Source organism: Orycteropus afer, unplaced genomic scaffold (genome assembly GCF_000298275.1).
Source record: "Orycteropus afer afer isolate SDZICR_OR568_19922 unplaced genomic scaffold, OryAfe1.0 scaffold00311, whole genome shotgun sequence".
Taxonomy (NCBI): domain Eukaryota; kingdom Metazoa; phylum Chordata; class Mammalia; order Tubulidentata; family Orycteropodidae; genus Orycteropus; species Orycteropus afer.
The window spans coordinates 945,470-969,686 of NW_006921898.1; the positions used below are offsets into that span (position 1 = coordinate 945,470).

Consider the following 24,217-nt stretch of genomic DNA (forward strand, 5'->3'; position numbering starts at 1 on the left):
GATAGGATTACCTTAAGCCTTTTCTGGTAGTCCATGATCTCAGTGCTCAGTTGGAACTTGAGGGTGTCGAGCTCCTGGTGTGCAGCCTCCTGAAGGCCTTGGGCCCGTTGCTCAGCCTGAGCCAGCTGGGCCTGCAGGCCAGCCAGTAAGCTGGCTGCCTCCTCCGCTGCTTTCAGCTTCTCCTGCAAGCTCTCCTTCTCTTGCTGCAATCCAGCCACTTGGCACTCTAGGCCCTCTCGCTCCCTGGAGGTTGTCTCTTTGGTGTCCCTGAGTTCCTGGGTGGCACAGGACAGGGCCCTCTCTACCCGCTCCTTCTCTGCGGTCAGTGTGCAGACCTGGATGCCAAGCTCGGCCGTGTCAGTGTTGGCCCTGTGCAGCTGCTCCTGCAGCTCCACACGCTCCAGCTGGGCTGTTGCGGAGTCTTGCTTTGCCTGGGCCAGCTTCTCCTGCAGGGCCTGGAGCAACTCGGCCCTCTGCTGAGCCTCTCTGGCCTTTTCCTCCTGCAGCATCGCTTCCCGTTCTGAGCACTGCAGCAGCTCCTGGACATGGGCCCGGTTGAGGGCTTCATTCTGTTCTTTCAGTTGCTGCACGAGAGCCTTGTGTTCTCTCAGGTCTACCTCAGCCACACCCCGCTGGCTCTGCGCCTTCTCCTGGTCATCTAGGGCTGCCTGGAGCTTGGTCTGGAGGTCCACTACCTCAGCCTTCAGGCGCTGGGCCTCCCCCTGATGAACCTCCAGCTGCGCCTGAGACAGGGCTAGCTGAGACGTCAGGTCATGGGATATATTGTCTTGGGGTGGGCTGAGTCCCTGTTGGCCTTTCTCTGCTGTAAGGGCCTGGATCAGCTGGGTCTGCTCATGGCACTGGCTCTTAAGAGCCTTGAGCTCCCCGTCCTGGGCCTCTGCCAGTTGTCGGCACTGCTCAACCTCTTCCCGTAGTTGCTGGCACTCATCCTCCTTGCGCTGCAGGACAGCATCCTTCTCTGCCACTCGGGCCTTCATGATCTCCTTTGCCTTCCTTACAGCCAGGAGGCTCGCCTCCATCTGGTCACCCATGAGTCGAATGTTGGCCTGTTCCGACTCTAGGGAGGCCAGGGAGCCCCGGATGGCTGCTTCCCGCTGCTGTAGTGCCTCATAGTCAGCCTGCATGGCCTGCAGTTTGCCCTCCAGGAGCTGGTTGCACTCGAGCACATTCTGTAGCTCCTTTTTCAGCTCCCTGTTGGCCTGCTGGAGCTTCTCTTCCTGGTCACCCTTATGGCTAAACTGGCCCTCCTGTGGGCCGCTCTGTTCCTCCTCCAGTTTCTCAAAGGTCTGTGGCACAGGGGAGTACAGGAGGGCCAATGCTTCACTCCCCTCACTTGTTACGGGCAGCTCTGGGCCTGCCTGTCCAGCAAGCTGCTCCAGTGTCCCCACCTTCTGGCTGAGGTGGTCTTTGTCCTGAATGAGCTGCTTCTTCTGCTCCTCCAGGTCGCTCACATGCTGGCTTACCTGTGACAGCTGGGTCTCTAGGAACTGCAGCTGCCTTGTCAAGGACCTGGCCTCCTGCTCCAGTAGCTCCTTCTCCTCCTGCCACTGCTGCTCCTGGCGTCTTACCTCCATCACCTCCCCGTTCAGGGAGCTCATTTGGGCCAGCGATTCTTGTAACTGATGCTGGAGCTGGGCTGCCTCCTGCCCCTTTCTGGCCAGTTCTTCCCGAAGGGGGGCCATCTCCTTCACCACTTGCTCCAGGTTGGCTCGGGCCTCCTCCTTGAGGTGCAGCTCTTTGGTCAGCTGCTCTAGCTGAGCACTCTGCTGCCTATTGAGCTCCTGGGCCTTGGTGCTCTCCTCGTCTAGGACTTGAAGCTTTGTCCCCAGCTCCTGGATTGCCAAAGCCGAGTCACTTGGGACAGGCTCTTGCTGTTCCTTTGTGCCCTGGGTCATTTCTGTCTTCTGCTTAGCCCAGGCCAGCCAGGCTGAGACACTGAGTAACTGCTGGTTCTTCCCTCCCAATGAGTCCTGTATGATCTTGAGCTCCTGCACCACGGGTTGCAGCATGGACTCCAGCTGTCGCAGGGCTGACTGGTAGTCCTCCTTCTCTGCTGCATCCAGCTCCAGGGCCTGCAGGTACTTCTGTAGCTCCTTTATTGTGCTCTCGGTGGCCTGGGTAACCTCCCACTGCTTCTGGAGCTCAGCCACCAGGCTCATGAGGCGGATGTTCTCCTCGGCAGCAGCACATCCCCTCTCCCTCTCCATCCGAAGCTGCTCTTCCTGTGAGCTCAGAGCTGCCCGCAGCTCCTGGTTCTCTCTGTCCAGCTGCTGCATTCTATCCTGCAGGTGTTTCTCCCGCACCTCCAACTGATCCAACTCCAGCCGCATCTCATCAAATCCCTCCAGTGCTTCGTTGTTTAAGGGGCTGTTCAGGTCAAAGCTGGAGGCCATCTCCTGAGTCTAGGGAGGGAAGCACACAAAACAAGTGGCTGTGGGATGAAACTCCACAGCTACTTGCAAAAGCTTTAGAGTTTAATGAGAGGGAACCCAAAATATGGTAAGTACATGACCCGAGATTAGTCTAACAAGAAATTATTCAAAGGACTAGAAACCCTTTGCTCAAGGCATCAGCTGTAAGGTCACCAGTTCATTTCAAAGACTTGGTGCCATATGCACGCAATCCACTGAGACTTGCACTTGCATCTCCTGTGCCAGACTCTTTTAGATCTATTAAAAGAAAGGATGCTGGTTCTTAGAGTAACTAAATTATACATAGAACCTGTTTACCCACTGCACCAGATCTACAACTCCTATCATGATTAAACCACAAGAAGGTAAAAGATTAATCCACCTTCTACTCTTAATGCTGTTTCTTTTTTCTTTCCTCTTAAATTTGATTTTGTTGTTGTTGAGAATATACACAGCAAAATATACACCAATTCAACAGTTTCTACATGTACCATTCAGTGACACTGATTACATTTTTCAAGCTGTGCAACCCTTCTCACCCACCTTTTCCCAGTTGCTCCTCCCCCACTAACAGAAACTCATTGCCCCGCCAGGTTCCTGTCTAATGTTTTAAGTTGCTGCTGTCACTTTGATCCCAGATAGATGGTTTTTAAAAGGCTAGTTAGGCTAAACTATTGTTCAGTTTTAAGATGACTTCAGGATATATTTTTGGTTTAAGGTTTCAAGATTATCTCAAGGCAATCATTTCAGAGGTTCATCTACCCTTTACGGCTACAGCAAGTCTAGAATCCATGAGAATTTGAAATTCTGTTCTACATTTTCCCCCTTTAGATCAAGATTCTTCTATGATATGTTTGAACACAATGTTCAGTAAAGTAGCCAGGCCCAATCCAGTTCTTCTGGTCTCACAGCAAACAAGACAACAGTTTATGGAGGCAATCAGCCACACTTTCCATATATCCTTCTACTCCTGACTCTCCTTCTTCCTCTGTTGCTCGGGAATAGAGATCAACAGCTGTGTCTGAACACTTTTTATAGAGTTCATTCTTAATTTTTACTATTGATCAATTTTAGTACTCTTTCCCACAAAACTGTACACAGCTATAATGATACATTCACATTTCTAACAAAATTAACCAAACCAACCCTCTCTCCTAGCACTTATGAGCACTTGTCCATGTCAAGCCCTTAAGCACTACAGTATTTGCCCTCATTCAATACAACCACCTTTCCACCAGCCCAGCGCAAGCTGGCTTTTATTATGCTCATTTTATGGATGATAGAGCTGAAGCTCCAGAGGTTAAGTAACCTGCCCAGGGCCACACAATGGGCAAGTGACAAAGTCAGGTTTTAACTCTGTCTCTTATAACCATGGGATTAAAAAGCTTCCTTTAACAGCTTTTAGAAGAATTTAGCTTTAAAAGGGCCTAAACATTTGGTTTTAAGAACTTAGGTTCCAGGAAATAGTAAGTGTAACCTAGGGGCTATATTGCTGTGGCTCAAACAAGAGGTTTCTGACAAGGGGGTCAACACTATAGCGAGGAAATTGCAAGCCTTTCTGGCATTACCTGCAGGTAGCTGCTCACCAAACTGCTCATGCTGGAGCTTCGGCTGGGGGGTTTCCACATGTAAGCAGAAGAGCCGGTAGCCAGAGTCCTTCTGTGGGGCCACAGGACAGACACACCAGTATTCAGAGCAGGTAATCTCTCTGTCTCTGTCTCTCTCTCTCTTTCTCTCTCTCTCTCACACACACACACACATACATGGAGGCCTTAGTAGTCACTAGCCATTGCCTGCTCAGGTAGTGTATAAGAAGGCAAAAACCCAACAGTTTCCACCAAAGAGCACACTTAGGTTGGTCTGTAACATTTAGTTTGGACCTGTGTTGGCCTACTGCTAAAATTCAATCATATAGCTTTCTTCTCACTGCCAAAAGAAATTAAGTTTGGGTTTAAAATTTCCTTGAGCTTTTGGTGTCTGCCATAGTCTGCCAGTGAGGAACGAGTAGCAATCAGTTTATTTTAAAAAGGTCAAATTGTATTTAAGGGCTCATGTTGTTGTTATGTGCCGTCGAGTCAGACCCGACTCCTAGCGACCCCTCCTTGGGTTTCCGAGGCAGTATCACTACGGAAGTAGATTGCCCCATATAGCCACTGCTTTATATTACACATACATACTAGAAGACCTGCTTTTTGTTCATGTGACAGCTTTGGACAGTGAAACACAGTACATTTCCCTCACTGCAGAAAGTACTATTGACAGTGCCAGTGTAGATATACAACATCTTGTGTGATAACTCTCACTTAGCAGGAACGTTTCAAACTAAACATGGTTCACTTCACCAGAATCTTCCCCATAATTCAAAATGATTGCATTTTCTATTTTGCTAGTCTCTACAACTCAGCATTTCCACTTCTCAGTATCTACTCAAGAGACACACATCTGTGCACAAGGAGACATGAAGATGCTCTTTGCAGTACTTACTGGTACAGTGGAAAATGTGGAATCAACCTAACTCTTTATCACTAGGGAAAGAGATAAACCGGTTTATTTGCACAACAGAATACTCTACATCATGGAATGACAATCTTTTTTTTTTTTTTTAAATAAAGGGTCAGATAGCACATATTTTAGGCTTGTGGGCCATAAGGTCTCTGTTGGAACTTCTCAATTCTACCATTGTAGCATGAAAAGTGGCCAAAGACAATACGTAAACAAATGGGCAAAGCTGTGCTCCAATTAAACTTTATTTATAAAATCAGGTAGTCACTTGGTGGGCTGTAGGCTGCAGTTTGCTAACCCCTGCTCTATATCTATAGAACAACACATACAAACAGATAAAAATCTCAAAAACAATGTTCAATTAAAAAGGCAAGCTGCAAAAGGACAGCTATCTCATGACTCAGTATCTGTAAAATTTTAAAAAATACACAAAATGTACAAAATAAACTATACACACACATACACATATATGAAAAATTTATGGATACACACAAGTAGTAAAAACATAAAAGCATCTAGGAATGACACGAATCAACTACAGAGCTGGGAAAGGGGAAAGGATGGCAGTGGGTGGTGGGGCTTTAATATTTTATTTCTTAAGAAAAAGGATAACAGATACAACAACAACAACAACAACAACAAATTCCACAGGAACCAGGGTGAAGGGATCCTACTGGCCAAATATGGGGCAATCTTGGCTTCAAAATAAGAAATTAAAGTGTCCATATATAACCAATTGAATTAAATAAGAATCCATGAGTTCACATTGATGTAAATGAGTAAATAAATGTACTTCTTACAGTAGAATGTCAACAAATAATGTAAAAGGAGTGAAAGAGTTAGAAAACTGCTGTCTGGTCATCATGATAGTAGTAACCAATTCAGGCAAGAATTACCAATGGATTCTAAAACTAGTATGTAAAAGATTTACGAGAAACAGGATAATAATGGAATCTCAAAGTGTATCACCAGAAGATACATATTAATCCCAAAGGGAAAAATAATAACTTTACAGAAACCTGGCAAACACTATCTTAACCTCACTAGTTATAAAACAAATCAATACTGTGTGCTTCTGGATACAAACCACTGAGAAGGAGACAGCATCATAGCTGAACCAACATGCTGAAATCAGACGAACCCAAATTAAGGAACATGTTATAACATAACTGGCCTGGGCTCTTCAAAAATGGCAATGCCATGAAAGACAAAGAACAAGAAACTTCCAAAGGGGAACTAGAGAAATGTGACAATTAATTACAACATGTAATCCTGGATCAGATTCTGGACCAAAATGCTTTTTATTGGGATAATTGGCAAAATTTGAATAAGGTCTGTTAATTAGATGTCAATATTATATTAATGCTAATTTTCTGATTTTCATAATTATACTGAAGTTATGTAAGAGGATGTCCTTGATTTTAGGGAATATCCAGTGAAGTAAAGGGGAATCCAGTCTGTAACTTACTCTCAAATGGTTTAGGAAAGAAACCAACATGTCTATACAAAGAGAAGAATGATAAAATAATTGAGGACAAATACTAAGAATTGGGAAATTTATGTGAAGGATATAGAAGTACTCAACTATTTTTGCAACTTTTCTATAATTCTCAAATTATTTTAAAATAAAAATATTTTAAAAAGCCCATCTGAAGCAAATATGGCAACATGTTATCTATTAAATCCTGGTGGTTGGTATGTGGGTATTATAGCCAGTACCTTTCTCTACAGAGAAAATTGCTCCTAGCCAACAAATTAGAAATTGAAATTAAAAAAAAAAAAAAAAAAAAATCCTACTGAAAGTCAAACAAAACAAAGAATGCTGGCCTTGAGTTCAGTCAAGTCTGGTGCCTGGCCCTGCTGCCCTCAGCTATGTGACTATGGACAACTTCCTCCACTCTCTGAGCCTGTTTCCTCAGTGCCTCCCTCTGTGAGGGTTCAATTTGATGCAGAGTAACCAACTGGCTTGATGATCTGAACACAGGGAGAAGACAAACGGCAATCCTTCCAGCAGGAGGATGAGCTGTAGCTTTCTCCCTCTCTGACTGCATAGAGGGTCTCTGTACGAACATGGTAAAAACACAACTAAGAAAAGCCCAGTCCTCTCTCAGCCCAACAGTAGAAAGACTGACATGCAGAACACCTACCCCAGGGCAATGCACTCACCTACTCTAGGGAGACACACCCCTTAGAGCAATCAGCCAGGAGACACCAGAGGGGCAGCATTCACACAGAGGGAAAGCTGGACAGACAGCAGTGCACAGTTAAGAAGGGCACAGGGAGGGGACAGTCACAGGGACGGGAGGGAGGAGACTTTGTTATGGTTGGGGATGGGACTCGGGGCATGAAATCACATGTGCATGAACTGTTGAATGTAAAACAAATTTGCTCTGTATATTTGCACCCAAAGCACAATAAAATTTAATAAAAAAGAAAAGAAAATCCCAGTCCCCACCTTCCTCACTCCCAACCTCTGACTCCCACTTCCACTCCAACACCAAACCAAAAACTGAACCCACTGCCATCAAGTCAGATCTGACTCCTAGTGACCCCTCCTTGGGTTTCTGATGCAGTTATCACTGCGGACATAGATTGCCCAATCTTCCTTCCGAGGAGTGGCTGGTGAGTTTGAACTGCCAGCCTTCTGGTTAGCAGTCAAATGCCTTAGGTACTACACTACCAGAGCTCCCTCCAGTCCAACAAGTCACTTAAAAAAAAATGTAAAAACCTCAGGTTTTGCATATGCATCTCCACTGCCTCCTCCCACCTAGCCAGTTAGGTTGGTTTAAAATAGGAGCCATCAGATGTTCTTGTTAGGCCCAACTCAACAAAATCTGTAAAATTAGCAGGCATGAGAGTTGCAAAGCTTTGTGTAATTTACTTTGCAAGCAAAACTGCTTCCAACAGACTGGGGGCAAACTTCAAAAACCTCAAGTGTTTCTCTCTCCAGTATTTTAAACCAAGCAATTCCTCAAAAGTACCTGGCAAACGTCGGCCAGGCAGCATCCAAGTCATAGCCCCTCGATGCCAGGTCAAAGTGAACCTCGGTCAGCTCATAGAGTTGGCCCACAATGTCTGAGCTCAGCTTTGGCTTCAGAAAGGGGCTTCTTGCATAATACCAGTCACTGCAGAAAGACATAAAAATGTTTGAGTTACAAGAGTAATAAAAAGAAGGATAAAGTGAATTTAATCAGTTCTCCTCTTGTGGCTCTGCCTCATCCAATTCCATCTCATTTACCAAATTAATCTCACACACACACACACACACACACACCCATTTGATTTTCACTGTGGGAACACCTCACTCTCCATAACTTGCTCTTCTTCAAAGAAGTTAGCGTAATGATCTAGATGCTTATTCATTTATTATTTAGATTATACCTATTTCCCAAAAAGGATGTGTGACACTTTAAATCTCACTTACCAAGAAAGAGCATTAATTGGGGAAGGGACATTTCCTTTTTTAAAGATAACCTCACTTTCTTTTTTCACAGCAGCTCCCAATCCTAGGTGCTCATCATAGTAGTCTATTCCTTCCTCAGACCTCAACATGGGGCACTGAACTCATGGCTGATTTCTGTCCAGACACCAATTTAAAAGCCAAGGAAAATAATAACTACCCAGAAATGCTATCATTACTTTGAAGCGGTGGTGATTTCATTTTGTGAGAAGCAACAAGAGCCAAAACAGGTAACATTGATGAGTTCAAAGATCTACTTGGTGTCCACTGATGTCTCTGAACTGTAATATACTAGAAGGCAAGATGTTTTGGTGGTCTTCACCAATATCTGGAAAAAATACCCTTTAAAACCAAATGTGCATATATTCTCAACTCACAAAACTCAAAAACTCACTACTGTCGAGTCAGATCCGACTCATAATGACCTGCCCTTGGTTTTCCGATGCGGTATCACTATGGAAGCTCAACTCACAAGTATTCCCAAAGCCTGTCATGTGTATGAGATATACATATTTATACAAATTAATTTTAAAGCTGACAAAACCAAACAAAACATTTTTCCCTAGAGGTTTTTTTTTTTTTTTTTTAAATTCAGAAGTAATTTCTTTAACTGGAAAAACATTCCCTAAAGGGGAGGTAAAGCTAGAAAAGGGATAATGACAGAGTTTCACTGATTGGTTCCTGATCTGCAGCTCATAATTTGATCCCTAACTCTCCCGTTACGCATCAATCCCTGCCTCCCTGATTCCTCCCCATTCCCCTGCATTAGCAATGCAAAGGCTTATCCCCATAGACAACTTGAGCTCCACAGCAGCTTGCAATCCTGGGTGCCCATCACAGTCTCCAGAGAGCCCAGATACTCCAACAGATGTTGACCCGGTATCTTAGTTGAGGAGGCTCCAGGCTTGGTGTTGTTAAAATCCCCCTAAGTGACTCTGCTGAGAGGCCAGGGCAGCAACCCACAGGCCTTCTAGGATGACCAGAAGGGTCTTTCCATTAACACTAGCACCAAGAACACTGATCCACCAAGGAAAACTGCCTAGAATAGGAATTAGGAGGCATGGATCCCAGCTCTAGCTTCACAACTTAAGATCAATGGGGCTTAGGGAAAGGTATATTTGGTCTGTGAGCCTCGTTTTTCTCACCTGTAAAAACTCAGTACTCTCTGCCCCAGATGCACTAGGGACTGTGCAGAGGTAGAAGAGAATGATGCTGATGTGGAAAGACTCTGCACATGTCAAGGTGTGTGCAATGCTGCTGCAGCTGTCATTACTACTCAGGAGGGGCCTTCAGTTCACTTCTGAATGGTACGGGGGTAGACCCAACACTGTCACATATTTACCTGGTGACTTTAGTGTTCATGAAGCACTGCTGTAAGGTATCTGCCAGCCTCTGGTGCACCAAGGAGTAGCGAATAAAGGCTCTTCCTTTCCCCAGAGATGTTCGGAGCTGGAAAAAGCAGATTGCTTGAAGATGAAGAACTATTAGCCTAACTCCAAATACAGACCTTCTGGCCTCATAGATGGCTTGCAAAAAACAGATCCATGGCAGACAATGCCACCCAATTCTACCCTAAGCATTTGCTTCAGTTATGGCCCTCAAAGGACACAAGACATTTGGTAACGCTAGCCCAGGCAGCAAGGCCTGAAGTGGGTGGACTTCTTGCAGGCCTTCAACCGGAGAGTAATCTGTACTCCAGCACACATGTCAAGGAAGAGCTATTACTGAGAGGCTCCCAAAAACCTGACCTGTGGATCCTACTAGAATGCCACTTTCTCTGCTCCACCCCATCAGATTCTCTAGGTTTGGAGCCCAATATAAAACTGTCTGATTTAATTTGGAATATGTAGAATAGTACTTGGAAGTAAATGAAGGGCATCTCATGCCAGAAGTGAGCTTGGGTAATAAGTTGTTGTTGTTATGTGCTGTCGAGTCAGACTTGACTCATAGCGACCCCTCCTTGGGTTTCCGAGGCAGTATCTCTATGGAAGTAGATTGCCCAACCTTCCTTGCAAGGAGTGGCTGCTAGGTAGTAAGAGATGGTCTCAATTTGGCTAATGTCTGGGTTTCTTTCAAAGTGCAGAGAGGACAGGTGAAGAGGAGAAGGCCTAAAGGGCTTGGCTGGAGCACTCATGGAGGAGAGAAGAGAGACTAGGGGAAAGGGCCAAAGAGTTCAAAGGAGATTTTTAAAGAAGTTTTGCTGGATGTGTACCTGCCTCTGTGTCCTATGAAATCATCAAGCAAAATCCATGTATTTGTCAACACTTTCCTGGTTGGACTTGTTTCTTTTCAGATATGACAACTCACTGCATTTAGTTAGAAAGTGTCCAGGGGTGAGATCAGGGCTGTCTCTAGGCAGCCCCATCACTTTGGGGTAACATCAACAACAACAACAACAAAATGAACATGGGTCTATTCATGGAATTCTAAAGTGAATGGCACAAGAGGGCCCAGTGCAGGTCAGTCTTCAAAACCTCCCCTCACAGAGCCCATCACTACAAAATCAACTCAGAACAAGGAGAAGATGTGCTTGAACTCTTTTGAGGTTTAAATTCATCTCTCAAAACACAGTTTCTAAAGAGGTGTCTGGGAGCTTGTTTTGATGGAAGTGGATATGCTGGCCAGAGAAAGCAAGGCTGCGCTGGTTGTGGGCACATGGCTGCCAAGATGAATAGAAAAAAGGGGACAGACACAGAAGACGCTTGACATCAGTTTACAAATTAGAAGTCATACTCCTGATGCTCCAGCCCCAGAAGCTCAAGAAAAGAAGGCAGGAATTCAAAACTTCCCAACCTACCACATACACTTGTTCAGTCAGGCTCTGGGTCTGAGTGGAGTTGAGTTGGGCCCACACCCTCCCCAACCCTTCAACTGTTGCTTGGGTGGAGCAAATCGTTTGTCTTCTACTTCTAAACATAAAGGCTGGTGGTTCAAACCCACCTAGCGGCACCACATAGGACAGGTGATCTGTTAAGATTACAGCCAAGGAAACTCCAGAGAGCAGTTATACTCTGTAACACATGAGTCAGAATCAACCCAAAGGCAATGAGTTACATATAGCAGGGAAGGGGTAGCAGTGGTTTGACCAAAACAAGGTCCTAATATCCCATGCTAATACATTAAAATAATAATTAATGCCCCAGATAGAGACAGGAAACATATATGGTACAGCCTCAAGCACTGGAATATTAATAATGGTGGAAAAATCCCAGTATACGTGTATATGGCTTAGAGCTATATTTCTTCTTATGGCTGACTCTGGGAAATAATACCACAATAAATAACAGTTTTTTAAAAATAAAAAGGTGTGAAACCTCATGAACTACAGAAGCTGTAATACATATCTCCATGTAGATTTTGTGGGTTTTGGGTAGTCGGGACACCCAGAAACAAAGATGGGCAGCAACCTGACCTACTGGCTTTAGAAAAACAACCAGGGCACACCTGAGATGATCTCAACAGATGCCCAGCAGAGAATCTTGATGACATCTCTATGTCCAAATGCTTTTCCACTGATGAGTGAGGTGAGAACAAAGTGTGTGGTGGTGATAACCAGGAAACACAGGCAGCCAAGAGCTGCTGAGCAAGGCACTGTGAAGCAAAGTGTGTTGTTCATACAAACACACACTCATACACAGGCCATCAGGGTTTTTTCATGTAACAGCCCACATCTGTAAGTTCCTAAAGGTGGAGATTGTCCTTATTATTGCAAACTGGCCATGATCACAGCCGTTAGAACATTCATTACAACTTTTTTAATGGCAACCATATGATGGTGTATTTTTAAATCAGGCCTATAACTGAATTGGGACCTCTGGTGGTGTAGTGCCTAAGGCATTTGACTGCTAACCAGAAAGCTGGTGGTTCAAATTCACCAGCCACTCCTTAAAGGAAGGTTGGGCAATCTACTTCCATAGTGACACTGACTCAGAAACCCAAGGAGGGGTCGCTATGAGCTGGATCCGACTTGATGGCAGTGAGTTTGGTTTTTTGGGTTTTATATATAAGCAAATCAAAAAACTCAATACTACTGAGTCGATTCTGACTCATAGTGACATAGTGACATAGGACAGAGCAGAACTGCTCTATGTGGTTTCCAATGCAGTAAATCTTTACGGAAGCAGACTGCCTCATCTTTCTCATGCAGAGTGGCTAGTGGAGTTGAATCTCTGACCTTATGGTTTGCAGCTGAGCACTTATCAACTGCATCACTAGGGCTCTTGATTATCTAAAGGAAAATATATAGTTTAAAAAGTATTTTCAAATATACCTTAAGGGATAGTTCCTTTTTTAAAAAAAGTTAATATTTAATTGTGATTTGAGTGAAAGTTTACAAATTCACTTTCCATACAGCAGTTCACATACACTTTGTCTCATGACATTGATTACAAAAATACGGAACATTTCACGAATTTGCGTGTCATCCTTGTGCAGGGGCCATGCTAATCTTCTCTGTATCGTTCTAATTTTAGTATATGTGCTGCTGAAGCAAGCACAGAGTAGTTCCTTCTTACTGTAAACAAAAACTGCAGGTCTTTTTTATGTATATATTTATTTTTTGAGATTGTGGATCTTCTTTCATTACCTAATTCCTTAATTTTTTAACTTCTAATCAGAACATATACACACTATATTGAGAAGTGATACAACAGTTGCAAGGGACAAGAAGTCTGCAGGATACACGAGAGCCAATTCTGCTCTAAACCAGGCCACTGTACAGTAGCCTGATGCCAAGCTGCACCCAGATCTAACCCTGTTCATTGCGATCAAACAGTTCAGGCTGAGCCCATTCTGAACTTCTGGAAAAGGCTTATTAGATCCTTAAAGTATTTTAGCTCAAATTGCTGCCTCCTATTCCCCAAAGGGGCCTAAGTGCCCCAACAAATTCTTTCTATCCATTAACTTTGATGCTTTGACTTGACGGGGATGGTGTTTGATTATAGAAGTTAACCCAATAGTATAGCTGACAAGGGGCAAGGTTGTGGTGGCTTCTCAGCCACAGCCAGCTACCTGGAGGGAGTGAGTAGTTGGACCTGTGGGCTTGGGACCATGGTCTCAGGCGACATCAACCTCAACTGGCATAACCTACTACACAAAAACATTGTTCCACATCCTCCTTCAGTGAGTAGCAACTGAGATCTTAAAAGCTTGCAAGTGGCCATCTAGATGCAATGATGGGTCTCTCCTCATCCAGAGCAAAGAAGAATGAAGAAAACCAAAGATTCATGGAAACAATTAGTCCAAGGGATCGGCAGACCACATGATCCTCAGCCTATATGACCATGAGACCAGAAAAACTAGATGGTGCCTAGCTACCACTGTCAATCACTTGGAGGGGGGATAGAGTGGGAGAACAATGTAGAACAAAACTCAAAATCATAAAAAAAAAAAAAAAAGACCAGATTTGCTGGTCTGACAGAGCCTGGTGAGACCCCTGAGACAATGGCCCCTAGCTACCCTAGGTCTGGAATTGAACTCACTCCTGGGGCTTCCAGCCAAATAACAGACAGAAGTATGGTATGAACATTTATATTACGTAGATACACTACATGGAGCAATCAATCATGGGAGAACAGAAGGGTAGTGTTTGCACAGGGAAACAGCTTAGGGGGCAGGAGTACATGGGAGGGAAGGACACAGGGAAGTGGTAACTATGGGGAGGCAGTGGGAAGACAGCTGTTACATTGTGGGGAATTGCAGTTAATTTCATTAGACAAAGTGTATGTGAACTGCTGTATGGAAAATGAATTTTCTCTATAAACTTTCACCTAAATCACAATAAAAATGAAAAAAAAAGAAAACACCTTAACCCAAATATCCAGCAGCCTACCTAGTAATGTTCCAAGCCATTCTATCCAATGGACCCCAGAGAGCATAGTCTTCATTGAAACAACTGGACTCTATGGGAAGCTAAGCCTATGCCAGCCACCAAACAAACAAACAAACAAAAAAACAATGTTTGTAAGAGCAGGGAATGCCTTTTATAAAGTCAGTTTCCCTGGCCTTGAGTTATCTAAAAGTTCTGAGTGCATTACGAGAAAAGAAGAGGACTCTTCCCCAAAAAACAGGTATGTGTTAGTAAGCATTTTATAACCCTGAGAAATGATAATTAAAGCTAAAATTATTCCAGATTTCAGCTGTCCAAAGTCATAGGGTCAAAGACTTTAACTGCTCTGATGTAGTAGCTGAGAAGTGGAAGGGAGGAGAGTGACAATGACAACTCCTTCAGATTTATGGAGGAGGGTACAATGTGAATGCCCTCCAGATTTATGATGCACTCAAAAAATACTCCGCATCATGGACCCAAGAGTTCCACCAGGAAGAGCTCATAAGACTTGTCTCCATTACATGGACATTAAAGAAATTTGCAGAACACACTCTTTATAGCCAGGATTTTTCCACATTTTCTCAGCTAAATGTCAGCCAGTGCAGCTGGTGGAAATGCCCAGCTCTTGATGTCAGTGTACCTAACAATATCAAGCTCTATAAGAAGAAACACACTTGGGTCCAGCTGGCTCTTCCCAGAGCACCCGACCTTGCCGCCTTTGCAGGAGATGGGCCAGGGGTCATATCTGTTGACTTTAAAGTGACTCCTGGATGAACTAGGCTAGGGAGAACGAGGGCTGCAGATTCATAGGGTGTGGAGAGAGGAAGGGAGATGCAGAAAGGAAGAGAGAGAGAGAGAAAGTGAGAAAGTGTGCATGTGTTATGTGTGTGTGCATGTATATGTAAAGACCCCTCCCCTAATTTGTTGTTGTAGAGTTTTGTAGTAGGGCAAAGTCATAGTACTCTTGAGGGACTCAGAATTGAATGGGAATTCACTTCACACACCAGCATTTTAAGATATGGTACTTGAAATCCCATACTATCTTCTTTTTCAAAACCATGCTTCATGGCCAAATTATAGAGAAAGCAGCCTAGCAAACTGTTTAAGAATTTTATGTAAGAAAGAGATTTTTCTTTAAAAGAAAGGTGGAGGTATCCTGTGTTACACACCTCCAGGAGGCACATGAATAGAGATTACAATGTGAAATGTGAAAAGCCTTCCCTGTGGGTAGCACATGGGTCACTGAGCCATTCCTTTGCTGGGTAAATGGTCACTAACATGGTTTCTCCCTGAGCTTGATCCATGGCAATGGTGGACACTGAGAATATCTGGACTGGATTTCTTTACTTCTCTACCACCTGTAAACTTCTACTTCTTCACTTTGCTGTCTGCAGCAAAGAGCTCCGCAAAGATGCTCAAGGTAGGTGAGAAGATATATAGTCCTTGGCTGCTCTTCTCAGCTTACCTCAGAAATAGACTTGACGAATCGGATACCATCATTGGCTCCTTTCACTTTGGCCAGGCAGTCACAGAAGTAATCCCAGTAGTCCTTCTTGTTGCCCAGGAGGGTGGCTTTCTCTTTCTGATCAAACTGGGGAAGGAACAGAATCCAACAGCATATTAAAAGAGTTATACACCATGACCAGCTGGGATTTATTCCAGGGATGCAGGGACGGTTCAACGTCAGAAAAAGCAATCAACATAATATACCACATCAGTGGAACAAAGGAAAAGAACCACACGATAATCTCTGTGGATGCAGAAAAAGAATTTGATAAAATCCAACACCTTTTCCTGTTGAAAATCCTAAAACAGATTGAAATAGAAGGGAAATTCCTCAATATGATTCAGGACATACATGAAAAGCCAATAGCCAACATTATACTTGATGGAGAAATACTGAGAGCTTTGCCCTTAAAATCAGGAGCAAGACAAGGGCACCATTCCTACTGCTTCTATTCAATATTGTATTAGAAGTCTTAGTCAGAGAAGTAAGGGGGAAAAAAAAAAAAGTATCCAGATTAGAAAAGAATAAGTAAAATTATTGCTCTTTACAGATGATATGATCCTATATACAGAAAATCCCTAAGAGTACACAAGAAAACTTCTAGAGCTAATGGAGGAATTTAGCAAAATTTCAGGGTACAAAGTCAACAACAAACAAAAATATGCCAGCAAAGAGAAACGTGAAAGGGAAATTAGGAAAACAATTCCATTTATAATAGCATCTTCTTTAATTCATTTATTAAAGATGACTTAAGTAAATGGAAAGATGTTTCATGTTCATGGAATGGAAGACTTAATATTGTTACAAAATCAATACTACCCAAAAGGAGCTCTGGTGGTATAGTGTGATTAAGGCATTTGGCTGTAAATCCAAAAGTCAGTGGTTCGAACCACCAGCTGCTCCATGGAAGAAAGATGAAGCAATCTGCTTCCATAAAGATTTATAGCTTTGGAAACCCAATGGGGATGGCTATAAATCAGAAACAATCTACAGACCCAGAGCAATCTATAGATTCAATGTAATCCTGATCAAAATTCTAATAGCTTTTTTCATAGAAACAGAAAAAACAATCCTCAACTTTATATGTAGTGGCAAGAGGCTTCAAATAGCTAAAACAAAGTTGAAAAAGAAGAAAAAGGTAGAGGAACTCACATTTCTTTTTTTAAAAACATACTATACAGCTACAATAATCAAAAGAGCCTGGTACCAGTATAATAATAGACATATAGACCAATGGAATAGAATTGAGAGTCCAGAAATAAACCCATATATCTATGGTCAATTGCTTTTTCCTTTATAACGCTACATTGTGACTTAAGTGAAAGTTTACAGAGCAAATTAGTTTCCCATTCAACAATTTAGACTCAATTTGTCTCATGACATTGGTTGTAATCCCGGTAATATGCCAGCATTCTCCCTGCTTTCTCCCTGGGTTCCTTGTTCCCATTCATCCATCCTTCCTGCCCCTACTTGCCTTCTGCACTTTGCTTTTGGGCAAATGGTGCCATTTTGGTCTCTACAGTTGATTATCCTGAGGTGAACATTCTTCTAGGGTGTTATTGTTCACTTTATAGGCCTATCATCTGGCTATAATGTGACCTCAGGGAGTGGGTTCAGTTCCAAGTTGGAAAGGTGTCTAAGGCCCACAGTCTCAGGGGTTCCATCAGGCTCTATCAGACTAGTAAGTTAGGTCTTATTAATGAATTTGAATTTTGTTCTACTTTTTAATCCCACTCTGTCCAGGATCTACTATTGTGATCCCAGTCAAAGCAGTTGGTACTGGTAGCTGGACACCATCTAGTTCTTCTGGTCTCAGGCTAGTGGAGGCTGAGGTTCATTAGTCCTTTGGGCCAATTGTTTCCTTGAGTCTTTGGTTTTCTTTACACTTTTTTGCTCCAGGCAGGAAGAGAACAATTGTACCTTAGATGGTCACTTTCAAGCTTTTAAGACCCTAATCACTACTCATCAAGGTAGGATATAGAACATTGTCTTTATGGACTATGTGTGTCAATTGTCCTGGATGACCCTCAAGGCAATGTTCCCAAGGCCTCAAGTCCAGTGATTCAATCCTATGAGGTGCTTGGTTATGGCTAAGAAGTTTTCATGACTGTGCCCCTTGTGTATTCTGTTGTATACGTGAATATGTTTGCAGTACATATAGTTGGGTATGTAGAAATGGCTACTGCCAAACTTATTTATGTCCATGGGTGTACTCCCCTACTCCATCCCACACAGTAGTAACAGAGGAAGAAGGAGAGTCAGGAACAGGAGTATGGAATGTGTGGCTAATTGCCTCCATGAATAACTGTCTCCTTTGCTATGAGACCAGAAGAACTGGATGGTGCCTGGCTACTGTTACTGAACATTTTGATCAAACCTTCCATAGAAGAATCCTGATCAAAAGGGGAGAATGAAGAACAGAATTTCAAATTTTCATGGACTCTAGACTTGCTGAAGCCATGGAGGTTAGATGAACCCTTAAAACGATTACCCTGAGATAATCTTTAAGTCTTCTTAAAACCAAGCAAGAGTTTAACTTAACTAGTAAATAATGTCTGCCATGAGCATTATGCTCTTTTAAGAGCTATCTATATGATATCAAATTGATAACTGCAATGAGAAAGATTAGATAGGAACCTTAGAGGGCAGTGAGTTTATGTTAACAAGGGAAGAAAACTCAGAAAAAGAGGGTGAGAATGGTTATATAACTCCAAGAATGTACTCAATGTCACTGAATTGCACATGTAGAAACTGTTGAATTGGTGTGTGTTTTGCTGTGTATATTCTCAACAACAACAAAATAAAATTTTGGGGTAAAAATCTGAGGAAGGAAAAGGACAGAGAGAAGAGGTCTAAACTCACTGCTGCTCACCCATTTAGATGATAAATAATAACAACAACTTCTCAGCTGCCTTGCATTGAGCTAAGCCCTTTAGTGGCATTATTTTTATCCTCAGTAATTCTGGAAAATGAGTGTTTTAATTCTCAATTTATAGATGAGAAAACTGAGGCTTAGAGAAGTAACTGGTTCAAGGTCACACAATTATGGAATTCAGGACTAACAGTCCCAAAAGAGATTTATCTCTTGAAGGAATCTCTGTGCATAGAGTTGAGTGGAAGAAAACCAAAGTTGCCATTAACGAATGCATAATAAAGACAAGCGAAAAGTCTTAAGGGCAACATGAAGCATTAACTATGTTCCATCCAACTTTGAGAAATGAGTTAATGATATTTTATCTCAGTCATTCAACTCTTAGGTTTCAATGCTATGTTTCAATATATATACAATAAATGTTACCTATGAGTTACTTCAAATCCAAGACAAAAACAGGTTTAATTGAGAGAAAAAAAAGGTCCATAGCATTTTCACGAGGGAGAATGGACCTGTTGAAAAGGCAGGCCCTTCAACACAAGTGGGGTGTCTCCTCCAGTGGGTTCCATTCCACATGCTTTGGTAGACATGAGGTTGCAAAATAATGGTGTTTAAAATGATACAGGTATACCTTTCCATAACATTTTATAGCATTTTTCTCTGATTATAGAAATAATATATGTATACATTATTGGGAAATTTAGGTAAAATAAATAAAAGAAAATAAAGGATTATGTAAACCTTAATATCACCACCCTAAGTTAATTTCTATTAACATTTTGGTCCATTTCACTCCTGCCATTTTTAGTTGCATGCATTTTTTTTTTTTTTTTTCAGCATCTACAGAGTTCTCTAGGGCTGTGCTTCTTGAACTAAGCAGGCGTAAGAGTTATGACATAAGTTTGTTAAAACAGTTTCCTGGGCTAAAACCAGAGATGATGGATGATTCAGTAAGTCAGGGTGGAAACTAGTCATGTATTTCTAACAAGTTCCCAGGGAATACTGATGCTGCTGGTCTAAAAACCTAACCTTGAGTAGCAAGGATCTAGCACAGGGGCCTATGAATAATCTTCAGAGGGTCCACACGCTCCTAGAAATTACCTACAAAAGTGTGTTACTGGTGTGTACATATATGCATGTCTGCTTAAGGAGAGAGTCCATAAGTTTCACCAAACTCTCAAAGGTACATGTGAGTGCCCCAGAGTTAAGATCCCTGCTACACAGTGACCTTGTGTCCTGCCTGAAGGTGACCTCAATCTCCAGAGAACGTTCTTGATTCCCCAAACCATACTAAGGATGACATTCTGTTAGCCACTCCTCGGAAGGATGGTTGGGCAATCTACTTCTGTAGATACTGCCTCAGAAACCCAAGGAGGGGTCGCTATGAGTTGGAAATGACTCGATGGCCGTGAATGAGTTAGTTAGTCAGTTCTCAAAGGATAGAGCTCTCTCTGGGGACTGCTCTGACCTGCAGTCTAAACATGAGGGTTTAATGGCTCTGCTGAGCTTTCTGAACCACATCCTGAATGCTGATGAGTACACCAAGAAGGACACGAGACAGTGGAGCAAAATCCAACACATTGCAGCAATCACTTACCTGAAGGAGATACTCAAGCTTATAAGAAAACTTATGCAAGCTGCTGCTGTCATCTGTGATGGGCTCCCCTGCTTCTTTAAATTCCTTACTTAGTTCTGTCACGGCATCTTTAAAACAAATATGAACATATAACCAGAAGGAAGGTGACCTCAGAAAGAGAAATAGGGAAAAACCCCGCAAGCTAGAGGAGTAAGTGGTCAAGGACAGCAAAGCATCTCTGAAATGCAAAGTTATATGTAAATGTCTATGGAATACAACTCTTAGTAAGAGATGATTAAAATGCGTTGGAAGCCCAGAGGCACTTTACCACATCCTGACTGGACAAGTATCTTGGTCATCCCTGTATGCCACCACCTAGACTTCGTAATCTGCATGCAATAGTTGATCAATAAATATTTCCTGTGTGGATGAATCACTGAGCAGTCCCCTAATACTGACTTCCAGAAAGCTTCATGCTTAATTCAGGCCATGTTTCTTATTATTCTTCACTATACCCCTACTGAATCCAGGCTTTAAGAAAAGCCAGTATGTGCAAAGAATTATAATGATAATGACAATCTCAACAATATCCAGGCCTTTACATGTATTTCTTATTTGATACAGCACTGGGAAGCAGAGGCTGCCTTGTTTTAACAAGTCTAAGATGCAACTGCTTTTAAGACGCAGCCCAATTTCAGACCTGTTAAAATGTTTTAAGGAGGGGGAAGCGGGGAAGAAGTATAGCTTAGAATCAATGAACTCTGGTATCATCACCCCGGTTTTATAGATGAGGAATGCACAAAGAGGGCAGAGCACTTGGTCAAGGATCCTGTGTAGTGAGCAGCAGAGCTGGAATAGAACCCCAGTTTCTCAAGGTCCTTCTCACCCCAGAACCCACCTCGTGATGTCTAAGGGGCAAAAAAGGGAAAAGCCCCCTTTTGACCCTAACTCACTACCTCTGCTTTGAAACACAGAATTTGTCAGAAGCTGGATTTTTGATACTGAGAAAAACTCCCCAGCTGAGATGGCTGGAACATGCTGCACAGAAACTATTTTCTCTGACTTTTTTTTTTTTTTTAAAAAAAAAAAAGAGAAATCCTAAGCCCCTCCTCCTAAGCAGCTTGGTTTGAAAGCAGACCTGCCCAGAAATGAAGCTGAGCCCCAGCTGGCTGAACATTTAATTAGCACTGACCCATCGGGCAAAGGTCAGCAAATGGCACAGCCAGGTTGTTGGGACAGATTCTTAAAATAAGTGGCTGGTGCTGAGTTGTGCCTGGCTAGAAGAGAGCTAGAGGAACAGGGCCCTGGGAATAACATACAGCTTTCCTTCTCTGTCTTCAGGCATGGGTAAATGTGCACAACCAATGTTCCATTGATCTGGAATCTTATAATACTTAGAAAGAAGGGGCCCTTGGGTATGAAATGTGAAATTTTCAGCTCTGATCGCTGACGATCTAAATGTATTATTTATTAATAATATTAGAATTATGCTAATCATATCTTATATGAATGATATCTTATATGAATCATTATCAGATCCTGAGAAGTGGGTGTTATCATCAAACCCAGTGGCATACAAAGGAAGGAAGTGCACCTTAGAAAAGCGAAGAGACTTGTCCAAGATGTTCCAGGGTTAAGAGGCAGAGGCAGGAGCTGACCCCAAGCTTGCCTGACTCCAAAGCCCCTTGTAACGAGTGTCACTGGGAAGATAAGTGAGCTGCCCCACACAGGTGTGAAGGCTTTATACTGCCCAAGGACACCTCAGGTAGGAATGCACCATTCTCATGAAGGATGCTGTGGACTTGTATCGTTATTATGACCATGACCCTGACCAACAGATGAAAATAAAGCGTCTTGAGAAAAGGATGCCTTTTAAAAATTCCCATCATAGTGCTCTGTGGGCTGGGTATGAGGAAATGAGATTGCCCCAGGATGTCAGAGATGATCAGATCCAACCACTACCCAGGGTAGAAAATGGTAAGTGAACAAATGTGAAAGCTTTCCTTTGTCTTCTCCAGGGCATGGTTCAGCCCCTCCTGCTCATCTGCAACCTGATCAGGAGCTCTACCAGAGGGCCATCTCTTCCCTTTCAATAAGGAGACTCTGGGCAAGAACTTCTCCAAGTTACCCTTGAGAACCAGGGACTGAAACACAGATGAGGTTGTCTATTTTGTAGAGAAACCTCTGAAGGCCAGTGGCAAACTCTGATTGATAGGGGCGGTCATTTTTAGTTTCCTTGCCTCTCTATGTAGAGTGAAAAAAGAAAAGTCCTTAATATTTTAGCTGGATGTAGACTAGGGTAGTTAAGAGCACAGACTTTGGCTCTAGACTGCTGATTCAAACTCGGGCTCTGCCACTGACTGGCAAGTGACTTAACCTCTCTGTCCATCTCCTCATCTGCAAAATGAAGCTAACAATGGCACCTCCCTCACAGGACCAAAAGTGAAGACTCAATGAGTTACTACCCATAAGACGTGTAGAATAGTGCCTGGCACACATGAAATGCCATGAAATTACTGACTATTGGAGTGAAAAACACTACTGATAGGAGATAACAAGCCTCAGAAAGTGATTTTTATCGCTGACCTTCAGAGCAAGGACCGAATTCTGATCTCCCATAGGCCAAAGACCCTCAGAATGAGAGATGGCTGTTGGTCATCCCTATGCCTGAGTAGGTATCAACCCAGGCCTTCAGACTTCCAGCAAAGTGTCATATAAACTATGCAGGTATGGAAAAAGTGGTCAGCTTTGCAATGTGTTAGTTATAATGCAAGTGCTAGAGTTCCAAAGAGGATCCCAAGACCAGCCCTGGTGATCTATGGGGAATGGAACCTGCCAAAATTCTGACCCTCGGCCAGCATCTGAAAGGAAGAAATCCTAGACTTTGGAGAAAGCAGCTGATTCCTCCTGCATCTATTAAATTTTATCCGCACCTACCCGTGCCTGCCTTTCTCCAACTAGACAAAGGCTACAAGTCAGAGTTTCTCTCACGGGAGAACACTGTGTGCAGGCAAGTCTGGGAGGCAGCAGGCCCAGAACTGGAGTGTCTCACAGGCAACAGGCCGTCCGCCAGTCAGGAGCAGGTTGTTGTTGTTGTTATGTGCCGTTGAGTCAGCCCTGACTCATAGCGACCCCTCCTTGGGTTTCCGAGGCAGTATCACTATGGAAGTAGGATTGCCCAACCTTCCTTCCGAGGAGTGGCTGGTGGGTTTGAACCACCAGCCTTCTGGTTAGCAGTCAAGTGCCTTAGCCACTATGCTACCAGAGTCAGGAGCAGGTAGGACAGCAAAACAAGTCAGACGAGTATCTGGCCTTCCTGCTCTGAGGAGGGAGAATATTCATCCCCAATAAGCCAACTATCGGAGCCCAGAGGCTTATGATTCAACCAAAGACTTCACACATAGTGAAAATAAACACACACACACACACACACACACACACTGAAATCAGACCCCATCCGGGAGAAGGGTATTTGGTTTTGTTTACAAACTAACTTTACAGTGGCCTGAGAGGAGGAGCACAGTGAGCTCTCCCCGCCTCACCCAGGGTCGAAATCTGAGCCTCAAATATTTCAATATGATGTGTGCTGAGAGCTCCAGTTACTCCCAGAGCAAACAAGGATGAAAGGGCTAAATTTCAGCTGGCAATGGAAAAAGCACAGCCACAGCTCCCTCAAGATCAAACTTGGTGTGCCCCAGGACCTAAGTGTACCTTGCAAATCATGGATAATTCTCTGGAGCTGGCTCTCTGCACTGGTGGAAGCCATGGTGAGTGGTTGCAGTTCTTGGCTGGGTGCCTCCTGCTTGAGTCCAGAGAAAAGCTTAGAACTTCAGCCCTCTGTGGCTGTCCAGTCGGTAGAGGTCAGACTCCATTGTGGCACCTGTGTGGGGGAGAGGTAGCCATAGGAGAAGCTACAACAGATGAAATTTAAAGGCGGTGTTAGAGGAGCTCTGCTCTGGGCACAAAATCGCCCCATCTGGGCATCTTCCTGCAACTGGAAGGCCTTGACCTTTCTGTGTGGGCCTTGCTCTGTGGGTCTTC

The 24,217-nt window shown here is 43.4% G+C and overlaps 1 protein-coding gene and 1 non-coding gene across 2 annotated transcripts in view; both read right to left on the reverse strand.

Moving 5' to 3' along the window:
* FYCO1 (FYVE and coiled-coil domain autophagy adaptor 1) overlaps positions 1-23,942 on the reverse strand; it is a 73,253-nt gene extending 49,311 nt beyond the window's left edge. Inside the window, exons 1-7 of the mRNA XM_042782419.1 lie at positions 23,888-23,942; positions 20,198-20,304; positions 15,687-15,812; positions 9,737-9,843; positions 7,916-8,059; positions 4,001-4,091; positions 12-2,423 (exon numbers count right to left, since the gene is read on the reverse strand). Coding sequence (XP_042638353.1) covers positions 12-2,423; positions 4,001-4,091; positions 7,916-8,059; positions 9,737-9,843; positions 15,687-15,812; positions 20,198-20,304; positions 23,888-23,942 — 3,042 coding nt within the window. The remainder of the gene's footprint in view (positions 1-11; positions 2,424-4,000; positions 4,092-7,915; positions 8,060-9,736; positions 9,844-15,686; positions 15,813-20,197; positions 20,305-23,887) is intronic.
* Positions 12,784-12,890, reverse strand: LOC122151132. The gene has a single exon (XR_006163991.1). It is a non-coding gene; the product is annotated as a U6 spliceosomal RNA (small nuclear RNA).
* Positions 23,943-24,217: the final 275 nt, after the last annotated feature.